Source organism: Octopus sinensis, linkage group LG20 (assembly GCF_006345805.1).
Source record: "Octopus sinensis linkage group LG20, ASM634580v1, whole genome shotgun sequence".
Lineage (NCBI taxonomy): Eukaryota > Metazoa > Mollusca > Cephalopoda > Octopoda > Octopodidae > Octopus > Octopus sinensis.
In genome coordinates this window covers 8,507,412-8,534,553 of record NC_043016.1, presented here as the reverse complement: position 1 = coordinate 8,534,553, position 27,142 = coordinate 8,507,412, and the positions used below count along the sequence as shown (strand labels likewise).

At 35.8% G+C, this 27,142-nt stretch overlaps 1 protein-coding gene across 1 annotated transcript in view; it reads left to right on the top strand.

Annotated features, from left to right (window-relative positions):
- The window catches only part of LOC115222669 (stromal interaction molecule homolog), a 234,029-nt gene extending 208,832 nt beyond the window's left edge, over positions 1-25,197 (top strand). Inside the window, exons 8-12 of the mRNA XM_036511497.1 lie at positions 3,371-3,538; positions 9,211-9,311; positions 10,250-10,395; positions 19,508-19,664; positions 24,381-25,197. Coding sequence (XP_036367390.1) covers positions 3,371-3,538; positions 9,211-9,311; positions 10,250-10,395; positions 19,508-19,664; positions 24,381-24,765 — 957 coding nt within the window. The 3' untranslated portion in view covers positions 24,766-25,197. The remainder of the gene's footprint in view (positions 1-3,370; positions 3,539-9,210; positions 9,312-10,249; positions 10,396-19,507; positions 19,665-24,380) is intronic.
- Positions 25,198-27,142: the final 1,945 nt, after the last annotated feature.

The window sequence follows — 27,142 nt, the reverse complement described above, 5'->3', positions numbered from 1 at the left end:
TTACTCTTTTACTTGTTTCAATCATTTGACTGCGGCCATGCTGGAGCACCGCCTTTAGTCGAGTAAATCGACCCCGGGACTTATTCTTTGTAAGCCCAGTACTTATTCTATCGGTCTCTTTTGCCGAACCGCTAAGTGACGGGGACGTAAACACATCAGCATCGGTTGTCAAGCAATGCTAGGGGGACAAACACAGACACACACACATACATACATATATACATATATACGACAGGCTTCTTTCAGTTTCCGTCTACCAAATCCACTCACAAGGCATTGGTCGGCCCGGGGCTATAGCAGAAGACACTTGCCCAAGATGCCACGCAGTGGGACTGAACCCGGAACCATGTGGTTGGTTAGCAAGCTACTTACCACACATTATTTTGTTTCATCTAACAGAGAAGTAAAGTAGTGCTTCACAAAAGCACTGTTCCACTTCCATGCCAAGTTCCTCTCTTTCTTTTAAAGCAACTCATTTTGTCAGATGACAATTCTAATATAAGTTACTTGTTTTTCTATGTTGCTTGCCCATGCATATATAAAAAAAAAATATTATCCTACTGCTTGGTACCTTGGGCAAGTGTCTTCTACTTTGACCTCAGGCCAAACAAAGCCTTGTGAGTGAATTCAGACAACAGAAACTGAAAAGAAGCCCATCATATGGAAGCACTCCGTCGGTTACGATGACGAGGGTTCCGGTTGATCCGATCAACGGAACAGCCTGCTTGTGAAATTAATGTGTAAGTGGCTGAGCACTCCACAGACATGTGTACCCTTAATGTAGTTCTCAGGGATATTCAGCGTGACACAGAGTGACAAGGCTGGCCCTTTGAAATACAGGTTCAACAGAAACAGGAAGCAAGAGTGAGAGAAAGTTGTGGTGAAAGAGTACAGCAGGGATCACCACCATCCCCTGCCGGAGCCTCGTAGAGCTTTAGGTGTTTTTGCTCAATAAACACTCACAACGCCCGGTCTGGGAATCAAAACCGCGATCCTACGACCACGAGTCCACTGCCCTAACCACTGGGCCATTGCGCCTCCACTGCCCATCATATATGTCTGTGTGCATACATGTGTATGTGGCTTTGTGGTAAGAAGCTTGCTTCCTAACTACATCATTCTGGGTTCAGTTCCACTGCATGGTATCTTGGGCAACTGTCTTCTACTATAACCTCAGACTGACCATAGCCTTGCGAGTAGATTTGGTAGATGGAAACTGTAAGAAGCCCATTGTTTATGTGTGTGTGTGTCTGTGCCTGTGCTTGTCTCCCACTACCACTTGACAGCTGTTGTTGGTGTGTTTACGGCACCATTACCATAGCAGTTCAACAAAAGAGACTGATAGAATGAGTACTAAAACCCTTCAAGGCAGTGCTCCAGCATGGCCATAGTCAAATGACTGAAACAAGTAGAAGGAAGAAGACAAAGGTAACTGTGGCATCCTGTAGATATCATGACTTGTGTGTGATTCTGATTTAAGAGAAACCAGTTGTACAATGTCACCCTCTCTGTTTTGATCCAGAAATAATTACAAGCTTGAGACAAATGGAGTTGGATCTAGATCAAACCTGGACAACTCAAATTATATTGCAGGCCACTTTAATCACAGAAAGTTTTTTTGAGGGCTGCTTGTATACATTATGCACAAATAGTCAAATAATCAAATTACAGAATCAAGAATTTTTCATACTTTTCATTTGTTTAAAATTTTAAATAATTGTACACTGTTGCTTTATTACCACTTATAAATTTGACCAAGTTTTGCAAAGAACACCTTTGAACTGTTAGCTCTGCCATTATTTTTATTCACCCTGTACGCTGGGGTTAGTTTTATATATATATATATATATATATTTCTTTACTACCCACAAGGGGCTAAACACAAAGGGGACAAACAAGGACAAACAAAGGGATTAAGTCAATTACATGGACCCCAGTGCGTAACTGGTACTTAATTTATCGACCCCGAAAGGATGAAAGGCAAAGTCGACCTCGGCAAAATTTGTCTGTCTGTCTGTCTGTTTGTTTGTCTATCACTGAGTGAATCTTGGAGAAATATTTTGTGGAGCCTATTGAGTTAGATTTGTGTAAACTTTGACACTAAACAAGTATCATAATAATGATGTGTAAAGTCAACTTTAGCGTGAATATTTTATGTATTTTTCCCTTAAAACTCATACAGTTGCTGCTGTTGAGTGAACGGTCTTTGTCCCAGAGCTCGCAAGATGGGAGAAGTCCAAAACATGGTCCTTTGCTATTCGTAAGACCCGCAGAAGAGAAAGCAGGTCAACCCCCAACACTGAGAGCATTGACGGATGGATGAATGCGCATCCAGGCTCAGCGGTTGTGTAGGAAGTCAGGGACAAGATACAGGAAGAAAGAGTGAGAGAAAGTTGGGGCAAAAGAGTACAACAGAGGTCGCCACCACCTCCTGCCAGAGCCTTGTGGAGTTTTAGGTGTTTTCGCTCAATAAACACACACAACGCCCGGCCTGGGAATCGAAACCATGATCCTCCGACTGCGAGTCTGCTGCCCTAACCACTGAGCCATTGCGCCTCCACTATAGTTGCTGCTCACTTCTGATTTGTAGTGTCATTGATATCATATTGATTTGGTAACAAAGTGTAACTCATTGTTTTCTGAACAATCTAATTATCCAATGTGTGAAATGTGTTAGAAGCATAAATATTCTTCTGTTACACACGCATACCACATCACAAGGGGAAAAGTGTTTGTGTACATATATAATATATATATATATTATATAATATATATATATATATATATATATATATTATATATATATACACACAGATCAGTCTGACACTTATAAAAGGTGCAATGTCAATTATTGAGAGGAGGGGAACTTAATGTTGGTTGAAAAACTGCGTGATTTTGCGTATGGCTGTGGAGATGTATGTATGTCTGTGTTAGATTTTGTGTGGCTCTATGTGCATGCATGCCTATATCTATATGTGTGCAACCTGAATGTGTATGTGTATATAGTTTTGTGTATATGTGTGTAGCTTTGTATGTAAATGCACACATACACATGCAGGGTTACACCCAAATAGTTATAGACATATGCACACATGTGCATGCAGTCACATAAATCTATTCACACATGCATACTCGGACATGTGTACACACACACACATACATGTACACAGGCATACACAATATCACACTCTAGTTTTTCAACTCACGTTAAGCTCCCCTCCTTTCAAATAATTGCCATTGTAGCTTGTATGAGTATGAGACCAATCCTCTTTCTCTATATAACTATGCGTGTGTGTTTGTGTGTGTGGGGGGGGATTAATTTTGTTGTGAGAGGATAATGCCCTACCTTGTTTACTGTTTGTACTTTCAGGTGAAAGCAAATTTGAGAAAGGCAGAAAAAGAGCTTGAAAGCAGACAATGGTCATCAGCACCAGCAGACTTACAGAAATGGCTTCAACTAACTTACGAAATAGAACTACAACATCATAATAATAAGAAACTAGCAGCTGAGAATCAACTGAGAGAAGCACGAGATTGTGTAAGTTGAGATGAACGTAGTCGTAAATGTGTGATATTTTCCTTATATGGTGTGTCGTGTATGTCATGCGATTTATGTTGTATGTGGTGCATAATGTGTTGTGTATGTTATGGACAGTGGGTAATGTATGATGTATTGTGTAATGTATGTTGTGTGCTGTGTGTAATGTATGCTGCACATACTGGGTAATGTATGTTGTGTGCAGTGTGTAATGTATGTTGCACATACTGGGTAATGTATGTTGTGTGCAGTGTGTAATATATACTGCACATACTGGGTAATGTATGATGTATTGTGTAATGTATGTTGTGTGCTGTGTGTAATGTATGTTGCACATACTGGGTAATGAATGTTGTGTGCAGTGTGTAATGTATACTGCACATACTGGGTAATGTATGATGTATTGTGTAATGTATGTTGTGTGCTATGTGTAATGTATGTTGCACATACTGGGTAATGTATGATACATTGTGTAATGTGTATTGTGTGCTGTGTGTAATGTATGTTGTGCGCAGTGTGTAATGTATGTTGCACATACTGGGTAATGTATGTTGTGTGCAGTGTGTAATATATACTGCACATACTGGGTAATGTATGATGTATTGTGTAATGTATGTTGTGTGCTATGTGTAATGTATGTTGCACATACTGGGTAATGTATGATACATTGTGTAATGTGTATTGTGTGCTGTGAGTAATGTATGTTGTGCGCAGTGTGTAATGTATGTTGCACATACTGGGTAATGTCTGACGTATTGTGTAATGTATGTTGTGTGCAGTGTGTAATGTATGTTGCACATACTGGGTAATGTATGATGTATTGTGTAATGTATGTTGTGTGCTGTATGTAATGTATGTTGCACATACTGGGTAATGTATGATGTATTGTGTAATGTATGTTGTGTGCTGTGTGTAATGTATGTTGCACATACTGGGTAATGTATGATGTATTGTGTAATGTATGTTGTGTGCTGTGTGTAATGTATGTTGCACATACTGGGTAATGTATGTTGTGTGCAGTGTGTAATGTATACTGCACATACTGGGTAATGTATGATGTATTGTGTAATATATGTTGTGTGCTATGTGTAATGTATGTTGCACATACTGGGTAATGTATGATACATTGTGTATTGTGTGCTGTGTGTAATGTATGTTGTGCGCAGTGTGTAATGTATGTTGCACATACTGGGTAATGTATGATGTATTGTGTAATGTATGTTGTGTGCTGTGTGTAATGTATGTTGCACATACTGGGTAATGTATGATGTATTGTGTAATGTATGTTGTGTGCTATGTGTAATGTATGTTGCACATACTGGGTAATGTATGATACATTGTGTAATGTGTATTGTGTGCTGTGTGTAATGTATGTTGTGCGCAGTGTGTAATGTATGTTGCACATACTGGTAATGTATGATGTATTGTGTAATGTATGTTGTGTGCTGTGTGTAATGTATGTTGCACATACTGGGTAATGTATGATTTGTTGTGTAATGTATGTTATGTGCGATGTGTAATGTATGTTACACATACTGGGTAATGTATGATGCATTGTGTAATGTATATTGTGTGCTGTGTGTAATGTATGTTATGTGCAGTGTGTAATGTATGTTGCACATACTGGGTAATGTATTATGTATTGTATAATGTATGTTGTCTGCTGTGTGTAATGTATGTTGCACCTACTGGGTAATGTATGATGTATTGTGTAATGTATATTATGTGCAGTGTGTAATGTATGTTACACATACTTGGTAATGTATGATGTATTGTGTAATGTATGTTGTGTGCTGTGTGTAATGTATGTTTTGTGTACTGTGCAATACATGTACATGTTGTGTAATGTAAGTTGTGTATGATGTGTAATGTCTGTTGTATGTAATGTATGTTGTGTGTGTGTGCAATGTATTATATGTTGTGCATGTGTGTGTGATGTGTAATTTATGTCGTGTGTAGTGTATGTTATGTGATGTATAGTGTGGAATGTATATTGTATATGATGTGTGGCCTAATATGTGCATTGCGTCTGATATGTAATATAAACTGTAGAAGGCATGAGAAGTCTGTTATGTAAGGCTTGTAAAGTATGCTGCATTTAGTGTGTAATATATGATGTATGGTGTCTGCATATATGTATGCTGTATGTGGCATTGTCTCTTGTATGTTGTGTGTGATGTGTAACGTACATCATGTCTTATACATTGTACATTGCATGTATTATATGTTGTGACATGTAATGTACGTTGTGTGTGGTGTAATTTGATGGAAACTTAGTTGTTCTTTCCAGCAGATTGAGCAATTACCTAAGGGCTCCCTTCATTGGCTTGTGAGAAATTCTTTTTTGACAAGCTGGGTGAAGAAGATACATTTAATAAGAACTTCTATTGTGGATTCATATATATATATTCATACATACATATACATTATATATATATACACCAGAGATTGCTATTTATAATGTATATTTAATAAGAACTTGCATTCATGAAAATTTATTTTATACAACTATTTTATGTTTCAGTAGCAATTTCCATATTCCTATTTATTAAGAAATTTTAATAAGAATGTATATACTGCAGATGCTTTTTCTGTTTTTGTTTTTCATGTATATATTTTAATTTATTTCTGTGGATGCCTATGAGTTTTTGTGTTCTTTTATTAATCTAAGTCTGTACCTGCAGGTGTGTGTATGTGTATGTGTATGTGTAGGTGTGTATGTTGTCTGAGTCAACATGAATTTTATCAGTTGCATAAGTAAGGATTCTTAAGATATCTTAAATTGGAACCAAGAGATGATATTTAGAAATTTCATTCAAGAAAAATGTGTTTTTCGAGAGTTGGGAGAAAAGTGGATGGCTGTTTGTGGTGCATGTGTGTATGGGGGTGAGGGTGAGGGGAGAGATGCTGGATGTATTGGTCAACTAAGATGTGAAGTGTAATGAATAAATTTATCAGAGAGAATTAAGGGATATGGTTGATGGCATCTGTCTGCAAATACCATCATCCATAAACCTTAATTGTCTTTTGAGGAGACTAAGAGAAGATGTAGAACTTGCAGCTAACTAAAGAAAAAAAAAAGAAGCAAAGCAAAGCAAAGAAATAGGAAAAGAAAAGAGAAACAGACAAAGACAGAGAGAGAGAGAAAGAGAATGAAAGAAAAGAGGCTAGCTTTTGCAGAGAAAGATTAATCGAAGAATTAAGAACATGTTGATGTCGGGATTACTGTAGTGCTGACCATTACAAGTCGGCCGAGGAAACAAATGTGGAACAAATGACTGTGATGTCAAATTTTTGGAGTTCCAGTAATCTATTTCTGTTGATATTTAATTCTATGATGGAAATTTAATTGTGAATAATGGGAATAATCCAGAAGATGAATTCTGAAGAGATTAGAAAAAAAACAAAAAACAAAGAACAAAAAAAAAAAACAAGAAAGAAAAAGTTACTGAGAAGCAATAATTTTGGAATAATTTTGAGAATGTTTCCTTGTTAGTGAATCAATGATTGTACAGCAGCTATATTTAATATTTGTTAGTCACAGACATTGCCATAACATACGTACATACATACACAGTTACTGATGTTGCTATACATTTACATACACTCATGTATACTGCTAATGTTTGGTAAAGGTCATCTATAGACTGCGAACAGAAAAATTTTGTTTGCTGCTACTGCTGCTGTTACAATGCTGATTCACCTGTTATTAGTCATGACATGTATGAATTAGACTTCTGACCTATATATATGTGCATGTGTGTGTGTATATATATATATATATATACACATGTCATTATCATCATCATCATTGTTGATTAACATCCGCTTTCCATGCTGGCATCAGTTGGATGGTTTGACTGAGGGCTGGCGAGCCAGAAGGCTGCACTAGGCTCCAATCTGATCTGGCAATCTTTCTACAGCTGGATGCCCTTCCTAATGCCAACCACTCCAAGAGCGTAGTGGGTGCTTTTTATGTGCCACCAGCACAAGGGCCAGTCAGGCAATACTGGCATCGGCCATGCTTGAACGGTGCTTTTTATATGCCACCGGCAAGGGAGCCAGTCAGGCGACACTGGCAATGACCATACATATGTATATATAATACAGTGAATTATACATGTGTATATTGTGCAGTGTATATACGCACATATACATCATCATTATCATCATATAACATTTGTTCTTCAATGCTGGCATGGGTTGGACAGTTTGATAGGGAGTGATGAGCCAGAGGACTACCCTAAGCTCCAAAAGTCTGCTTTAGTAAGGTTTTCCCTGCTGCATCCCTTTCCTAATGCCAAATACCTCACAGAGTGTACTGGGTGCTTCTTTTTTTTTTTATCGTAGTGGCAGTAGTGAGGCTACCAGGTATTTGCTTGACAAGACACCTCAACTGAGTCGAGGAAGGTGAAAGTATTTTCAAGTGACAGGAATAGGTGTCTTGTTGAAGAGGAGAATACATGGCTCTTCCAGATGGAAAGGGAGAGAATGAGAGATAGTGCGTGGTACCCTCAGCGGGGTATAAGGCGAACATAAGAGAGAACAGGGATAGAGGAACAGACAGATTGGGTGGCAAAGAATTAGAGATGGGGACTGAGGTGGAAGCAGTGAATATTGTGTATGTGGAGGGTTGGATGAAGGAAATAGGAGTGGGTCATGGAAGAGGAGAAAGTGATAAGGGACAGTAATGAGGATATAGTGTGAAATGTAAGCTCTTAAATGGTATCACTTATAGCCCTTGAGTGAGTGGTACCGCAGTTAGAAGATTGATGGAGGGACAAGTGTAAGAAAATGAGTTGTTAGGGAAGGCTTGAGTGAATTTCGTCTTTGTTGAGTTGGACGTGTCTTTACAAGCATAGCATATTGTCGTCCATCTCTATTCTTTGTCATCTATTCTGTGAGGTTCATTATCTTGAAGTTGGTCTTCACTACTTCATCCCACATCTTTCTGAGTCTCTCTCTCTCTCTCTGGTTCCATCCACGTCTAATGATGGTAATTCTTTAATCAGTGACACATAACCATATCAGTGATGTCTTCTCTTTTACACCCTACATCTGATATCTCTTATACCCACACTCACACAAAGGAGTGCTGAAAGGTTCTTGGCTTTGGATAAACGAAAATACAGGAGAATCAGTTAATTATGATTTTATTCAACACATTCCCCTCTTTCAGATTCACACACTTTTTGCAGTGGTCCTTCAGTTCTTCTAAGCCCTGTAAAAGAACTCGGAAGGTTGGGCCTCCAAAGAGGTCTTTCACAACACCCTTAAAACCAGGAACTTTTCAGCACCCCACATATGTGTATTTGTGTGTATGTGTGTGTGTGTGTTTGTGTGTCATATTTGCCGTAGCTGAGCTGTATACAAATTTCATGAGATTAATGTTAGCAAGTATATTGTTGTTCTACCAGATATTTGCTGGAACTGAACTTAATACCTCAGAGATTGCGTCAACTTGTAGAATTAAGTGCTGCCCAAAAATGTAACATCAAAATACATACCTATCACAGTATCCTTAAATATTCTTAGTTAACATTCTTAATTATGATCTCTTAGTCTTTCCTAAAGTTGTTTTCTGTGAATTGTTGGAATTTAAATTCTTCTCTTATTTCAATTTTTTTCATTATTTAAATAACATTTTTTAAATTCATTTATTTATTCAACAGTGTGAAAAATTAAAGAAGAAAAGGAATGCTTTTATGGGGCCTCTTAGAATTGCTCACGGAAATTCTATTGATGAAGTTGACAAACGAATCCTCAATGCAAGGTAATGCCATTTTACATCCTTTCCTAATTAGACAGAGTGTTAAGTAATCATTGAGTTCATCATCATAATCATCATCATAATCATCATCATCATCATCATCATCATCATCATCATCATCATTACATTATTTGAAGTCCACTTTTCCTTGCTTGCTTCATTTCAAAGAGATACTTATTAATTACAAATAATAGTTCATTTTTGTTGGGTTTTTTTTTCTTTTTTAAATCTAATTTGAAAATCAAATCTATCAGAAGAGGAATAACATTGGTGCCATAGATTCACTGGAGATTTGAGATTGTAGAACCATGTTATGTCTTCTGATTTTGACGTTAATATATAGAGCTGAGCTGTTCACAGATATGAGATATCGTTCTTTCTCTTTTATTTCATCATCATGCTTATTATGATCATTATCATTATCATGACCATCATCACCATCATGATCAGTACCATCATGACTGACAATTTCATCAGTACCATCATCATCATCATCACCACCATCATGATCACGATCATCATTCCTACAATCACCATCATCCCCATCATCGTCATCATCATCATCATCATCCCCATCATCATCATCTCCATCATCGTCGTAGTCACCATATCATCATCATCATCATCATCATCACCATCACCACCATCACCATACATTTGCTTGCCATGACGGCAAGAGTTGGATGTGCTTAACTGGACTGGATCAGTTTATATTCATAGTTCCTGCTTTCTTGTACTTTAAACTTATCCTGGCACCAGCACTGTAGAGGTCATCTTGCCTTCGGCACAACTGAACAGTACTCTCAAACTTTGTGTTATCTCTATTCATACCACTTCAAAGTGTTGTTGATGAATGAACAGTGTTTTTTTTTTCTTGATATTTCTCTGATAGAATTAATAATCAATCACATTATATTTTTTTTCTTCTTACTATTTTTAAGAGCTTCATTAGAAGTGGTTCACCAAGATTTGCAAGAGCGCCTTGGTCGATGGAGAGCTATTGAACGCCTCTGTGCATTTTCTGTGACCAAAAATTCAGGATTGGCTTCCCTGATGCAAACAATGCATCAAGACAAACTAACTCCAGGTAAATATTTAATTTGTCTGTAATTTCTGCAACTGATCATTTATATTTGAAATTTTTATGTGAAATTTTATTTGCAAAAATTGATTCTAATGCATTTAAATCATATGGATGATTCTTATTTTCTTTTTCTTATTTGCCTTATTAAAATATCCATTTATTTCTTCCATAAAGAATATTTGGATCTTTTCGGTTTGAACTACAGTTTTTAACATAATTTCTAGGTAACTAAAAAATTTTCAACTTCGTATACTGGTAGAATGTATTTATAAAACATCTTTTTCTCTTGGCTTTATTGAGAAAATTCTATAGTTTGTAACATATTTGTTGGGTTTTTTTCTTCAGTTTCTGCAATTTCAACCAATCAATGACTGTCTATTGAGGTGAAAACATTCTGTGCCGTATGAATATGTCCCTTGTTTAAGAAACAGATTGGGTTTATTTACATTTGTGAAGAAAAAAAGACACTCTAACCCTAACCCTAAAATAGATTGAAATGCAATAGATCGATACTAGGGTCATAATTATGGGTGACAATTTCATATGACACCGCTAGAAAAAACTGCCGTTCAAACCGAAAAGATCCGAATATTTTTCTTTATTCCCTTTTCAAACTATTCTGTATCATTTCTTTCTGTTCAGCAGGGCAATCATTGAACTATCTTCATTGATTTTTCTTCACATGATAAAAAAATGTAAACTTTTAAATTTATAACCTTTTTGATACCAGCCTGCCTCGGACTGCCCTTGGTTCTGTGATATAAACTACATCTTTTTTAAAGTGGTCTGAATTAAAACTTCCCATCAAAATTTCATGCTTCAAACACCCGCTTAATAATGACAAAACTATTTCATTGTATTCTCCGTTATTTTAAAAATTGATTGAAATCAAATTAGTGTATTTCAACTGAAATATGGTAACCTGATCAAATTTGTTTTTACATTATACACGGATACAAACACATACACGCAATTACACACTCATACAATCACACACACACACACATAAACACAAATGCGAGCACAATCACACACAAACATATGTACATACACACGCACACACATACATGCAAAGTGTGGAGGTGTGTTTATATGTCAGTAAAAATAACACATTTCTCTTTTTAGTGAGGTTTACTTGAATAAATTTAATAATAAGCTCATTGTAACTGTTTTTGTTGCGCAATTACTAAATTTGTGTACTTGTACTATCCTCCAAATTCTTGTTGTTTTGGCTTTGAGTTATACTGATGAAGAAATTGAAATTTGCCTAATTCATTATTGTTAATCTTACATCCTGTTTTCCATTTTGTTCTTCAAATATCAGTTCCTTTTCACTTGCATTTTATCTTTTTTTTTAAACTTTAAACATTGTTATGAGTAAATAGTGGAGGCACATGGCCTAGTGGTTAGAGCAGCGGACTCACGGTTGAGGGATTGCGGGTTCGAATCTCAGACCGGAAGATGTGTGTGTTTACGAGCGAAACACCTAAGCTCCACGTGGCTCCGGCAGAAGGTAGTGGCAAAACTTCTGCTGACTCTTTCGCCACAACTTTTTCTCATTCTTTCCCCCTGCATCTTGCAGCTCACCTGCGTTGGACCGGTGTCCCGTCCAGGTGGGGAACCTATACGCCAAGAAACCGGGAAACCGGCCCTAATGAGCCAGGTATGGTTCGAGAATGAACATGAGTAAATAGTGTTGTTAGTTACTGATTGCCTGAATGGATGTGAAAATTTTCAAAGTCATTTTAGGGTTGTGTCCTTTGCTGATGGTAGTCAAGAAGCTAGAAATGCATTCAACATCTTGCCTGATGGTAACCATGAAATATCTGTTGGTGTTTTTAACACCTGTTGTCTAATGGGAGGATTCTCTTTTCAATGGCAAGCAGTGAATAATGAATATACCTTTTTTTTACTAATCAAATATATTCCCATCATATTTGAACTAATCTATATACATACATACATATATGTATACATACATACATATATATATATATATATATATATATATATATACGTGTTTTGTTTTTAAATTAGTAGGGATAGAAGGCAAAGTAACAATATAGATTAAGAGAAAACAGAGTATATATATACATGTATATATAAATAAGCAAAACTTTTATCAGTATATATATATATGCGTATTGGTGCAGCTGTGTGGTAAAAAGTTTGTTTCCCAACCACATTTCCAGGTCTGGTCCTACTGTGTGGCACCTTGGGCAAGTGTCTTCTACTATTCAAAGCTGAAGCCTTGTGAGTGGATTTGGTAGATGGAAACTGAAAGAAGCGTGTCATATATGTTTGTGTTTGTCCCCCTACCATTGCTTGACAACTGATGTTGGTGTATTTACATCTCTATAATTTAGCAGTCGTCAAAAGAGACCAATAGAATAAGTACTAGGCTTACAAAGAATATGTCCAGGAGTTGATTTGGTACTCCAGTGTGGTTGCAGTCAAATGAGTGAAATAATAAAAGATTAAAAGAATGTATATATATATATATATATATATATATATATATATATATATATATATATATACCGAAGTAAACACATAAATGTGAAACAATGTGGAAAAAAGAGTACTCAAATACCAGAGGTAGAGTAATATGCTTTATTTAAAAGCAGCAGAAGTTCAACAAAACCTGTTACTTGGAGTTTCACGTTCCCGTTCATCAGACAGTTTTGTATATATATATACATCCAGCTTTAGAAACTCTGCCAGATCAGTTTGGAGTCTGGTGCAGCCATCTGGTTCTCCAGACCTCAGCCAAATCGTCCAATCCAATGCTAGCATGGAAAGCGGATGTTAAACGATGATGATGATGTATATATATACACAACTGAATTTTGCTTCATCAGAACCAAAGGTACTTGGATTTTGCATTTGTATTTACTCCATACACATCCAATGCTTCAGCTTTGAATAACTTACTAAATTCTTACATATGTTTTGTGCTTTTTTTTCTCTCAAACTTCCCTCTTTACCTCCTTCTTTCCAATTAACTCTTCATATCATGAAACCTGATTTCAAAGTAACAAAATGTATTATGGTTTACTGAAATCCTTGTTTATAATTTTCTTGTCTTTGATGTCAGTGTCAGGAAGAACTCGTTCTATGAGCCTTTGTAGCATTTACAAAAACCATTCCATACAGTGTAAAAATATTGGTGTCAGTTGAAATAATCAAGTTGTTTGATATTAACAACATTAGTTACCCCCAGTTTCTCAAATCTAGACTATACTGAATGCGATTCATGTTTGTTCATTTTTGTTTAATTTCTACCAGCTTCTGAAGTGTAGCTTCTATCAAATATAATACCCAAACATTTATTATTGCATGCAGATACAACTAAGTTAAGATATGATTATGTTTGTGGTAGAAAGCTAAAAATCTATTTGTCAATATGTATGAGGAGTACTGTGTGCTTTTTGAAATTGTCACATTTCAATTAGAAGACAACTACTACTACAATCTAGCAGGCAATCCATAGGATGGAATTGAATACATGATCAGCGCACCCTGGACTCTTCTTTGGGAGGCTCCTAAATAGAAACAGACCTACATAAACATTGCCATGTGCATATTGCCCAACTACCTGATTCAAAGATGAAAATATATGTCTATGATCTTACATGGTGTATAAAATACAATTAGTCTTACATCAAAAAAGTGCACGTATGGGTTAAAAGACACTTCTGTACTACTGCTTCTTCTATCAATAAACATGTACAGAAATAACAAGCCCAAAACATTTAGGTTTCAATCGATGTCACAGAATGAAACGTTGGGAATCTCAGAATAAAAGATGCCATCATCATTAGCAATACCAAAGTGCATATTAACAACAGAACTAAGCTACATGCAGCTGAATGGCTATTAAAGCAAAGCTGTCCTGTGCATGAAAAGCAACCCCCCCCCCCATGTACATGCAAAGCAACCCCCCATATACAGGCAAAGCAACCCTCCATATACATGCAAAGCAACCCTCCATATATATACCCCAGAACAGAAAATCTAGCTTGTAATCCAAATGTCCAAAGATTTCCTGAATAAAGGGTCTTAGTCCCCTAATATCAAAATACAAGTTAAAAAAAAAACAAATCATTGACTTACCTTTTTTTTTTATAACTCACAATGGCTTGGCTTTTCCAGAAAATTAAATCATGTAACTGTGTGTGTGTGTGTGTGTGTGTGCATGTGTATGTACACACTATTTTAAATTTAGCTCATAACAGCTTGTATTTTGTATAAATATAATTTTCCCACAATGGAAGAATAACTAAATACTCATCAGACAAAAATTATGAGAAATGTTTGTAAAATTATGAGAAAGGTTTGTAAAGGAAGTTTGAAAAGAAAACAAGCTGGCAAGAAACCACAGTGCTGTGACAAAAAAGAATTGAATAAACACCCAAATGAAAAAAAAAAACAGAAAGCAAAACAAAAATGTGTATGTGTGTGTGTTTATATTTTTTTGTCTATCTGGTTACCTACTTTGTATACATCATCTAATAAATATTTAGTTAATTTTTTTTTACAAAAGTAATATCACATTTGATAATGAAAATGTCAATTTTCAATTTTCCAGTAACTAATATATTTTTTAATGTTGAACAACACTCTCCTCATAGTTGAAGGTTCTGGTTTTGTGAGTTACTTCATGACCTGTCTATTGCTGTTTCTACTTTAAAAAGTACCCTGTACAAAATGGTCAGCATTAGAAAGGACATCCAGCTATTGAAACCAATGCCAAAACAGACTTTGGAGTATGGCACAGTCCTCTGGCTTGCCAGCTCTCAACAAAATGTCCAGTTCATGCCAGCATCAAGTCTTTGGATTGGTATATAGATCAAAGTTCAATTTAAGAGTTCATTAATAATGTTTACCCAGGAAAGCAATTTTAATGTAGCATATACTTTGCCCTCTTTGTTGCGACCCCATAACAGCTTTTCACATCCCCAGACTGGGAATCCCTGGTTTATCTAATATCAGCCATGTTTACCTTTCATAATTTCATTATCAGCTGATGATATTTGTTTATTTAAAAACATTTTTTAATGATAATGATTTTTAAAAAATTTTAATTTTCAACTAATAATAATAGATATTAATAATACTAATGTTTTTTTTTTTTTTGTTTCAAACTCTGAACTATGAAAGTATATTTTCCATGCTCTTTATATCAATGAATGCTGAAAGAATTTTTTCTTTTTTTTTTCTTACCATAAATACATTTTCTTTCAAACTTGACATGGTTTTTTTTCCATATTTCTTTTATTTTTCTGTTATTAAATTCAATTTGATTTTCTCTTCTTTTTATTTTATTTTATAGTATGTTATTACAAAATTATTTATAGTAAACAACAATAATTAAAAGCTACATCAGAATTTGGATATTAACAAAAATTTTTGGTTTACATTTCAATTTCATTTACGCATTTTTGCATGCATGTGCTTGTAGCTCTATATCTCTATATGTATTTAAATGTGTGTGTGAGTGTGTGTATGTATATATATATATAAAAATATAGGGATGGTATTATTAAAATACTATCACAAGTGGTAAGTGAATTATCAGACGTACAGGCAAATTAATAAAATATATACATACAATATTAGATATGTACGTATATACACAAGGGTACTACATGAGTACCTATATCGATAAAAATAGAAGTCAAAAAAATACTTCTGTACCACCGAATAGTCACAAATCCATTACAGACATAATAGGAAAAAATATCAGTGAACAATAATAATGTCTTACTTCAAATGGGTCAGAACAAGTAAATGCTGGTCAACTTGGTACCAGTTTCGAAATTTAGCGCCAAATAGGTGCCTGATTTCTCATCAGCCAAAGTCCGCCATCTAAATTACTACTAACGTTCTCCCCCCACCATGCCTGCAAAAATTCGTTTGGAGTGACCAAGCACTGTAGGAACAAATGAAATGTGGAAAGTCATTTATAAATAAATATAGGGATAGTATTATTAAAATGCCATCAATATATATATATATATATATATATATATATATATATTATCTTGATGTCATAAGAATTTACAAACTTCAAGACAATGTGATTATATACACAGGCTGGGCTAAATTTGGCATTTTTTTGTCTCTTTCTTTTTTCTGGAACGGCTTGACATATTGGTGAACAGTTAATGGTGCTGAAGAGCTTAAAGATTAAAGTTGTAGTTGAGATCAGGTTAGCTAACATGGCAAGACCCTGCCTCAGTAAAGCTGGACTCAAGAGTCATCTTCGTAGTCATAAAGCAAGACAGATGAGTGACAACCTGGCCACTGGTGGTGGTGTTACATACCATACTAATCATATCTGTCAGGCATGTGGAAGAAAGTGTAATTCGGCAGGAGGACTTAAACGACATGCAAAGGTACATGAAGCCCAGTTACAACTACAGCCGGCTATTACCGGTAAAGGTTTTAGCTGCCAGTTCTGTACAAGACATTGTAGATCTTTAACTGGGCTAAAATGTCACATTCGATCACAGCACCAGTAACAGTTAAGCTTCGTGCAATGGCCATAATTGATAACAAGGGGGTAGCCATCATGTATGTATGTATGATAGATCGTTAGCCACTACACACATTTTTTTCTCTCCTTGTTTTCTGTGTACCTTTCTGTAGAAGAGCGTAGGCTCGAAACATAAAAGACTTTTTCTATTCCTGAGCATAATACTAATACATCTGTTTGTTTGTACACCACCTGCCTTCGTCTTTTGTTTTTTTTCGTAAACTCTCCCTATATGTGTGTATGTATGTGTGTGTGTGCATGTTTGTAGGTATGTGTGTGTATACATATGTATGAGTGCATGTATGTATGTACGTATGTATGTATGTATGTATGTATGAAGATGGTGGCCTGGTGCAATCATTAAGACTATTGGTAAAATAACTTGCAGTATTTGTCTTGGTTTTTAGACTTTGAATTCAAATCCTGCTGGGTTCAACTTTGCCTTTCATATTTTTTGTACCAACAAAGTGCTTGCCCTAAGTAAGTAATGGGTTGGAAGCATTACTAATATTAGATGAGATGTCTTTTATCATCTGTTCCGGCTCTTTCTATTCTGATTTGAAATTCTGCATAGGATTTCCATTCTTGGGATCTCTCCTTTTATCCACAGTCACCACTGATTATTACAGCTACAAAGGACAGGGAAGGATCGTGGCTCTCTGCTACAGTAAATCAATGAGAATTGGTGACAGGAACCGCATCAGTCTATAGTCCTTCATGTCGAAAATGCAACATAATTGGGAGATGTGATCCCAACCGTTCTAGAAGGACAGTTAACTCTGAATAAGAATTGGCCCATACTGTGGCAACTCCTCTAATTCATGACAGCGTGGAAAAGTGGATGTAAAAATCTCACCAACAGTCATTGTGGATCACACGCACTAACAAAACCTCAGATACTTCATGTGTTGCTTCACGTGTTTTTATTTAAAAATTTTTTTTTTACAGTCAAAATTTGTAAGATGATGAAATATATATTAAACAGGAATCCATGAAGAGAGCAGAAAAAATTTAATTTGAAATTTGTTAATTTCTGTATATTTGAAACTGCAATCCATAATATAATTCGACATTTTATTATTGACAGCATCAGTAGAACATGTGAAAATGTATTTTCTCCCATTTAGTTGTGTGTATTTGCAATTCTCTTGCCTTAATCCCACTTTGCTTTTAGAACTCTTTTAAAGTTGATAGAATAGGTACCAGTTTAATACTGGGAGGTCAATACATTTGATCGTTTTTTTTCTCACAAATGTGCGACCTCATAGCTAAGTTACAAATGGCTCTTACTCTTTTACCCTTTGACTTGTTTCAGTCATTTGACTGTGGTCATGCTGGAGCACTGCCTTTAGTCGAGCAAATAGACCCCAGGACTTTGTAAGCCTAGTACTTATTATATCAACCTCTTTTGCCGAACCACTAAGTTACGGGGATGTAAACACACCAGCATCGGTTGTCAAGCAATGTTGGGCGGGGGACACACACACACAAACATACACACATGTATACATATATACGACAGGCTTCTTTCAGTTTCCGTCTACCAAATCCACTCACAAGGCATTGGTCACCCTGAGGCTATAGTAGAAGACACCTGCCCAAGGTGCCATGCAGTGGGACTGAATCCGGAACCATGTGGTTGGTAAGCAAGCTACTTACCTCACAGCCACTCCAAAGCCTACGGCTTCTATATTTTCAATGATGTTTTATGATATTTTCCAAGGATAAGTGAAAGTGAATGCATTAATGAATTTACACTTCTGAAGATGTGTTCACGACTGAATGGTTAAAAAGTTAGCTTGCCAACCACAGAGTTTCTTGTTCAGTCTCACAGAAAAACACCTTGCCCAAGTGTCAGCTACATAGCACTGGGCCAACCAAAGCCTTATGAATGCATTTGATAAGCAGAAAGAAGCCTGTTGTGTGTGTGTGTGTGTGTGTGTGTGTGTGTGTGTGTGTGTGTGTGTGTGTGTTTCGTCTTGACATCACTTGACAGTTGTGAGTGTCACTGTCATTCAAGTGGAATCCTCAATATCCAATCTTTTGTGTAAACATGTCTGGTTCTCATAAAAAAAAAGCACCTGGTAGATTCTGCAAAGTGGTTGGTGCTGCTAGGAAGGGCATCCAGCTGTAGAAACCTTGTCAGAAAAAGACAATTGGAGCCTGGACAGCTCTCTGGTTTGCCAGCTCCCGTCAAACCATCCGACCCATGCTAGCATGGAAAATGAGTGTTAAATGATGATGATGTCTGGCAAGGGGAAAATAATATCTTGCTTGGAAACAAGTGAGTGTTGATGACAGGAAGAGCATCTGACAATTAAAAAAAATCTACCTTGATGAATTCATTGACTTATGTAAACATTAAAAAAGAAAAAGTGAACATTAAAATAATAATGATGATGATAGTGATGATGATGATGATGGTGATGGTGAGGAATGATCAGACTTTGTATTTTAATTATATTGTTGAAAAAAGTTTTTTTTTTTCTGTTGATATTTAAATGATATTGAGAATTTATTGCCAAGTAAACAATATTTATCATATTCATTATTATATTTTCTTTGCATTTCCAGGTTTCCCTGCGAAAACTCCTTCAAGTAAAGATCTACAGACCTATCCCAAAAATCTTAGCTCATCTCTGAATCGGAGATCTATAGATACTATTTCTAATCATTCAGGCGGAAGCCCAATAAGCCCGGAATCAGAAGTCACTTTCCACCTTGGAGAAAGGTAAATTCATACAAACACACAGAGACACATATAGTCTTTCACTTTTTCTGTTGGTTTCAGTCATTGGACTGTGGCCATACTGGGGCATCACCTTCAATGGTTCACTTGATCAAATTGACCCACATACATATTTTAAAGTTTGATGTTTATTTTGTTGATTTCTAGTTATACACGAACATAAAGGCTGATATGGAATCTCTCTCTCTCTCTCTCTCTCTCTCTCACACACACACACAAGCAAGTTCTTGTTTACCAAATTTCACTCACAAAGCACCGGATAGCCTGGTGGCTATGGTAGATGATGGTTGCCCAAGGTGTCATACAGTGGAACTCATCCTGAAATCACATAGTTGCAAAACAAACTTCTTAATCTCAAGCTAACACACACACACACACACATATATATATATATAGGCGCAGGAGTGGCTGTGTGGTAAGTAGCTTGCTTAGCAACCACATGGTTCCGGGTTCAGTCCCACTGCGTGGCACCTTGGGCAAATGTCTTCTACTCTAGCCTTGGGCCGACCAAAGCCTAGACGGAAACTGAAAGAAGCCGTTGTATATATGTGTATATATATATATATATATATATATATATATATATATAGTATGTGTGTGTATGTTTTGTGTGTCTGTGTTTATGTCCCCCATCACTTAGCGGTTCGGCAAAAGAGACCGATAGAATAAGTGCTGGGCTTACAAAGACTAAGTCCCGGGGTCGAGTTGCTCGATTAAAGGCGGTGCTCCAGCATGGCTGCAGTCAAAATGACTGAAACAAGTAAAAAGAAAAAAAATATATTGTCAGGGAAGACTGAATAGGAATGTAGAGTGCTGTATTTTAAGGCAGTCTTGTGGCCTTGTTATTCTACAGCATGTGACCACATTAGGACACTGGACTGGCTTGTATATATACACGCTAAGAGTTGCTGAAGCATGGAACAGACTGCCGGCATCAGTTGTTAGTTGTTGGAGCACTGCACCCTTCAAAACTTCCATGCTTCCTGAGATTCGCCAACACTACACCTGATTTTCTCCCCTCCATACACACGCTGAAGCATGGAACAAACTGCCGGCATCAGTTGTTAGTTGTCGGAGCACTGCATCCTTCAAAACTTCCATGCTTCCTGAGATTCGCCAACACTACACCTGATTTTCTCCCCTCCATACACATGCAAGCATGTATCTGACTCACACATTGTTTGCTTTCCAGACATTTGTACATTACTGCATATGCTTTATATGCACTTTTGACAAGTTGTGGTGTACATGAGCACTGTATACAATAATTTCATTATTATTATTTTATTATATATATATACATATATATATATATGTGTATGAGGAGACCTATTGAGTAAAGTACGTCAACATCAAAATAAAAATTCAAATGGAAATTGTAGTTAAGACACCCGTGCCAGTGACACATAAAAAAGCACCATCCGAATGTAGCAGATGCCAGCGCCGCCTGACTGGCGTCCATGTCGGTGACACGTAAAAGCACCAACCGATCATGGCCGTTTGCCAGCCTGCTCTGGCCCCTGTGCTGGTGGCACGTAAAAAACACCCACTACACTCACGGAGTGGTTGGCGTTAGGAAGGGCATCCAGCTGTAGAAACACTGCCAAATCAGACAGCCTCCATGGCTTCCCAGACCCCGGTCGAACCGTCCAACCCATGCTAGCATGGAAAACGGACGTTAAATGATGATGATGATGATATATATTAATATTTAGTAGAAGTAACGAAGTGACTCAAGGTCCAAGCGTTTTTTTGCATTGAATGCGCAAAACTTTCAGACCTTGAGTCACTCTGTCACTTCTGCTAGATATTGATAAAAATGTATATATAATTATTTCTTTACACGTTAGTGATTCGCTAAAATCATCCATAAATTTTTATGGTGTAGACATATATACTCGTGGCAATGTCCGGAATCTGGTTGATTTGTGCTGACCCTTCTGATAATGCTTTCAGTCTAAATCTGAAACTGTACAGTAAAGTGATATCACGATCGCCACTTTCCGGCCATTTATGGTTGCTGCTAGCATGTACCTATACAATTTATATGTGTTGACAGCAGCAACAGATCCCTTCAGCTCTTATTTCTAGCAGTGTAGGTGTTTCTAACACCGTCAGTTATATTTAATGATAATTATACATGTGTGTGTGTGTGTCAGTGTTTGTCCCCTGCCCATCACTTGATAATCAGTATTGGTTTGTTTATGTCCCCGTAACTTAGCGGTTCAACAAAAGTGGCCAATGGAATAAGTACCACGTTTTAAAAAACAGCATTGGGTCAACCTGTTTGACTAAAGCCCTTCAAAGGCTGTTCTCCATTATCACTGAAACAAGTAAAATTTTTAAACATGCCTGGCAAAAAACTTACCAGCATTTCATCCGTCTTCACGTTCTGAGTTCATATTCAGCCGAAGTTGACTTTGCCTTTCATCCATCTGGGATCAATAAAATAAGTACCAGAGGAGTACTGACATTGATTTAATTACCTCAATCCTTTCTTTGAAAATACTGGACTTGTGTGAAAATTTGAAACCATTACTGTTATTGTGAAGAACATTAAAATAATTATATCCTGCAATCGACAGACACATTTGCCTGATCCCAGGCAAAATCAAAATCGCTAGTGTCCCCTTTGTGACTACATAGCAAAATCCATGTTTGGACTCAGTTTACATCTACACATCCATCACATATAGATGCAGCAGCTTCTATCCCTTTCAAAGTTGTTTTCTCTTTTTCTCACTTTCTTTAACTCTTTTGATACCAACCCGGCTGAAACCGGCCCTGGCTCAGAGTACAAATGTCTTGTTTTCATAAGTTTTGAATTAAAATCTTCCACCAAACCTTAGTCACAATTTATGTTCCTAACACAAGCTTAGTGATAACTAAGTTATTTTACTAAATTCTTTGTTATATTTAAATATAATTGAAAGAAACACAGAGCATCTCAACAGAAATACAGTAACGAAAGGGTTAAATCTTCTCCTTCAAACATTCATACTTTGAAATTGACTGGAGCTACCATCATTATTATTATTATTGAGTGAGAGAGAGCAGTGTATGCCATCAAAGATCACTGGGGTACAAATATACCCAACACGACTACCTGTCTGATAACGGTACTCCAGGCACATGTGTCACAATCATATATGTGCAACATGGTGATTTCTTATCAAGATATACAGTGTATGACCTTGCACTAACTGATTTCTCTTAGAATTTTCTCCAAGTTCAGTAACCCAGCCCACTCAAAGTCCTCGAATAAGGGATGTTTAACCCTTTCATTACCATATTTATTTTGAGATGCTCTGTGTTTCTTTCAATTATTTTAAATATGACAAAGAATTTAGAAAAATAACTTAGTTACCATTTAGCTAGTGTCAGTAACATAAATTGTGACAAAGGTCTGGTGGAAGATATTAAATCAAAACTTAAGAAAACAAGACATTTGTACTACAGAGCCAGAGGCGGTTTCAGCTGGGTTGGTAATGAAAGGGTTAAGGATGATGAACAAAACACCCATGTTTTCAGAGGTGAATTATTTAAAACCCCCCAAAAATTCCTTTCAACACATTTTCATGATTCTACCCAACTATTCCTGCTCATGATAAGAGATGCACACATTGTCAGCCACTAATGAACATGCTCAGTTGGTTTAACTCAAGCAACTGACAAGCAAATCTGTGGTACTGAGCAGAATATTTTTAAGCCAACATAAAATATGTATATGATAGCATTTCCAATCAGTTAAGATCAGAAGGCTTGCGAGCCACTGCTTGGTACTGCATCAGGGAATTTATTTTTATTATTATTATTATTATTATTATTATTGAGTGAGAGAGCAGTGCATGCCATCAAAGTGACGCTGGGGTACAAATGTATGAAGCCCAGTATACCCATCATGACTACCCGTCTGATAAGGGTACACTAGGCACATGTGTCATAACCACATGTGTGTGAGATGGTGATCTTATATCAAGATAAACAGCACATTATTGTTGCTGCTGTTGGTTTGAACTGCAGTCTTTAACATAATTTCTAGGTAACTAGAAAATTTTTAACTTCGTATACTGGTAGAATGTGTTTATAAAACATCTTTTTCTCTTGGCTTTATTGAGAAAATTCTATAGTTTGTAAGATATTTGTTGTTTTTTTTCTTCAATTTCTGCAATTTCAACCAATCAATGACGTCTATTGAGGTGAAAACATTCTGTGCCGGTATGAATATATCCCTCGTTTAAGAAACAGATTGGGTTTATTTACTTTTGTGAAGAAAAAAAGATACCCTTCCCCCACCCCTAACCCTAACTAACTCTAACTCTAACCCTAACCCTAAATTAGATTGAAATGCAATAGATCGATACTAGGGTCATAATTATGGGTGACAATTTCATATGACACCGCTAGAAAAAACTGCCGTTCAAACCGAAAAGATCCAAAAGTACTGGCAATGGTGCTACATAAAGAGCACCCAGTACACTCTGTGGAGTGGTTGGCACTTGGAAGGGCATCAAGCCAAAACTGACTGGAGTGTAGTATGCCCCCCCTCCCCGCCTTGTCAGTTCCTGCCAAGCCATCCAATGTATGCTAGCATGGAAAAAAAAATGTCAAATGTTGTTGATGATGATGATGTGCTGAAATTATTATTATTTTCATTATTGTTATATAACTTTTTCACCCTTTTTTATTTCATCCTAGCCCTCCACATTCTTTGTGTCATGATGATGTGGCACCACCTCCAAGCTATTCTTCAGTCAATACAGTGGTACCAAGTGGCTCTGGAAAAGTTTACAGTTCTAGTGGATATATGCCGATGACCAAATCTGAAAGTCTCATTCGTAACCGTTTTGACAGCCTCATCTCATCCACTTCGGAATCCAGTTTGACTGAGCTGGATCAACGGAAGCAATCAGAAAGTTCTTTAAGGATGACCGGCTCATCGGTACTTCCTTTAACCGTGGAAGAAGGATGTGATTCTGAGACGGAATCCACTGAAAGTACAGAAGATAAAAAGAAGTCCAGAAAGAAAAAAGTTCTTGGAAAGATTTTCCGTCGCAACGGAGATGTAAAGAAGAAGTCTTAACTGGAACAACTGGTCTCCATGAGTTTTTTTTTTCTAATTTTCTTTTTTTTTTCTTAAATTCTCAGTTGAAATATTCATTTAACTGATAACTGAAGAAAATTATCAGAAGCTGGTGGACTGTCAAAAATAAGTTGTTATATTTTTTATAAAAAAAAAAAATGCAACAAAAAAAGCAAAAAAAATTACAATAATTGAGAAAAAATTTTTTGAAACTACAAAAAAAAAAAAAGAGAAAAATGTATTGAACTCTATGTGCATTGGCAGAATTTTTGATCTTTGATTCCATTCTAGAGATATACCTAATAGTTTACTGATATATATATATATATGTATATATATATATATATCATATATATAATATATATATATATATATATATATATATATACATACCCAGAATCTGATCTGGTCCTTCCTTCCCCTAAACTTCTTTGAAATATTGAACAAAGTATAATTATATACACACACCACACACACACATTTATTATATATATATATATACATATATATTTATGTATATATATATCTGTTATATATATGTGTGTGTGTGGTGTGTGTGTATATATATATATACGTATATGTGTATATATATATGTATATATATATATGTGTGTGTATATATATATATATATATATATATCTTACTAGAGTAAGCACATAAATGCGACAAGGTGGGTATATATATATACACCCATATATGTATGTGTATGTGTGTATATATATATGTGTATATATACATATATGTGTGAGTGAACATATAATATATATAGAGTGGTGTGTGTATATATATAATATATTAAGAAGAATTATCCTCTCATGTAGTTTGTGTATATAATGAACAGTGTTGAATGTATTTGTGTGTTGACAGAGAGAAGGAATGATGAGAAAGTACATATATGCATATCAAGATATGTCTCTATGCATGTGTGTATAAGTGAGTGTATGTGTATGTATTTGTAACTGTGCATTTACTTGTGACTGTGCATATATATATATATATATATGCATGTATATATGTATATATATCCATATGTGCATATGTATATATGTACATATATGCACATATATGTATATATATATGCATATATATATATATACACATATATATAAAGATATATATATGTATATATATATATATATATATATATAAAAGTAAATAAATAAATGGAGTTGAACGCAGATATTAAAATTCTTTTACTTTCGACATATGTTTTGAAGACAACATTGGTTTTATTCCAAAGGAATAAATGGTGTAAAATGCAATCTTCTCATCAGGAAAGAAAGAGAGCCTATCTCAACAACAAGACATTATAACAATTACGATGACTGCCTAAATGAGGCAACCTCGGTTTATTTTAAAAGACCACAAACAGAACTTTTTTACTAACCCATCATTACAGCTTATATGTCCTTCCAGCTCAGACGTCGGTATACTTAGTAAATACATCTTAGATAAGTATATCCCTACATTAATCAATAAATTAATACTCAGCATATGCTCTAATTCTTTTCAAGTTGTAGATTGGCTGACTTCTATTACTAATAAGGTTAACTCTAAATTTTTTCAGTTGATATATCTAGCTTCTATTCATCAATCAACCCTATTATACTCAATAAGGCACTCTGGCATGCACACAATAAAGCAGGTCTCTCTAGAGAAGAAATTAATGTGGTACTGGCTGCTAGAAAGTCATTCATTAAGTTCGATAATAAGTTGTGCGTCCGGAAGGATACTCCCAGTGCATTCGATGTCCTAATGGGAAGTTCAGATTCTGCTCAAATTTCTGATTTGGTCGGAATATATATACTTTATGAAATGGCTGACCAGTTCCCAGACATCCGTGGAGGTCTATATCATGATGATTGTCTGCTTTACCTCCAAAACATTTCAAATCAAAAAATACAGAAGGTTAAGAATAGATTAGTTAGGTTTTTTTCGTAGAATGGGCTTTCACATCATTTTTGACGATGAGTTAACTAAAGCTAACTTCTTAGATATCACTCTTAATTTACAAAATAACTCGTACTTCCCATACCACAAACCTTCCACAAATCTCAAGTATATTAGTCCTTCCAGTAATCACGCTAGGGCAATTACTAAGAATTTAGTTAAAAACATTTCAGTTAGATTATCCAAACTGTCCGCCAATGTTGATATTTTTAATGACAAGGCAGAATTTTATAACTCTGCCTTGGTTAAAGCTGGGTATAAAGAAAATGTTACATACATTGATTCTGCTCAATCTCGTCCTTCTTCTACTGTTCAAGACAAAAAATCTAGTTGTAATAATAAGAGTGATTTTTAATTCTAATATTGTAAATAACGCAAAACATAATAAAATTCCTTTATGGGATAAGGGAGGCAAGCATTATTTAA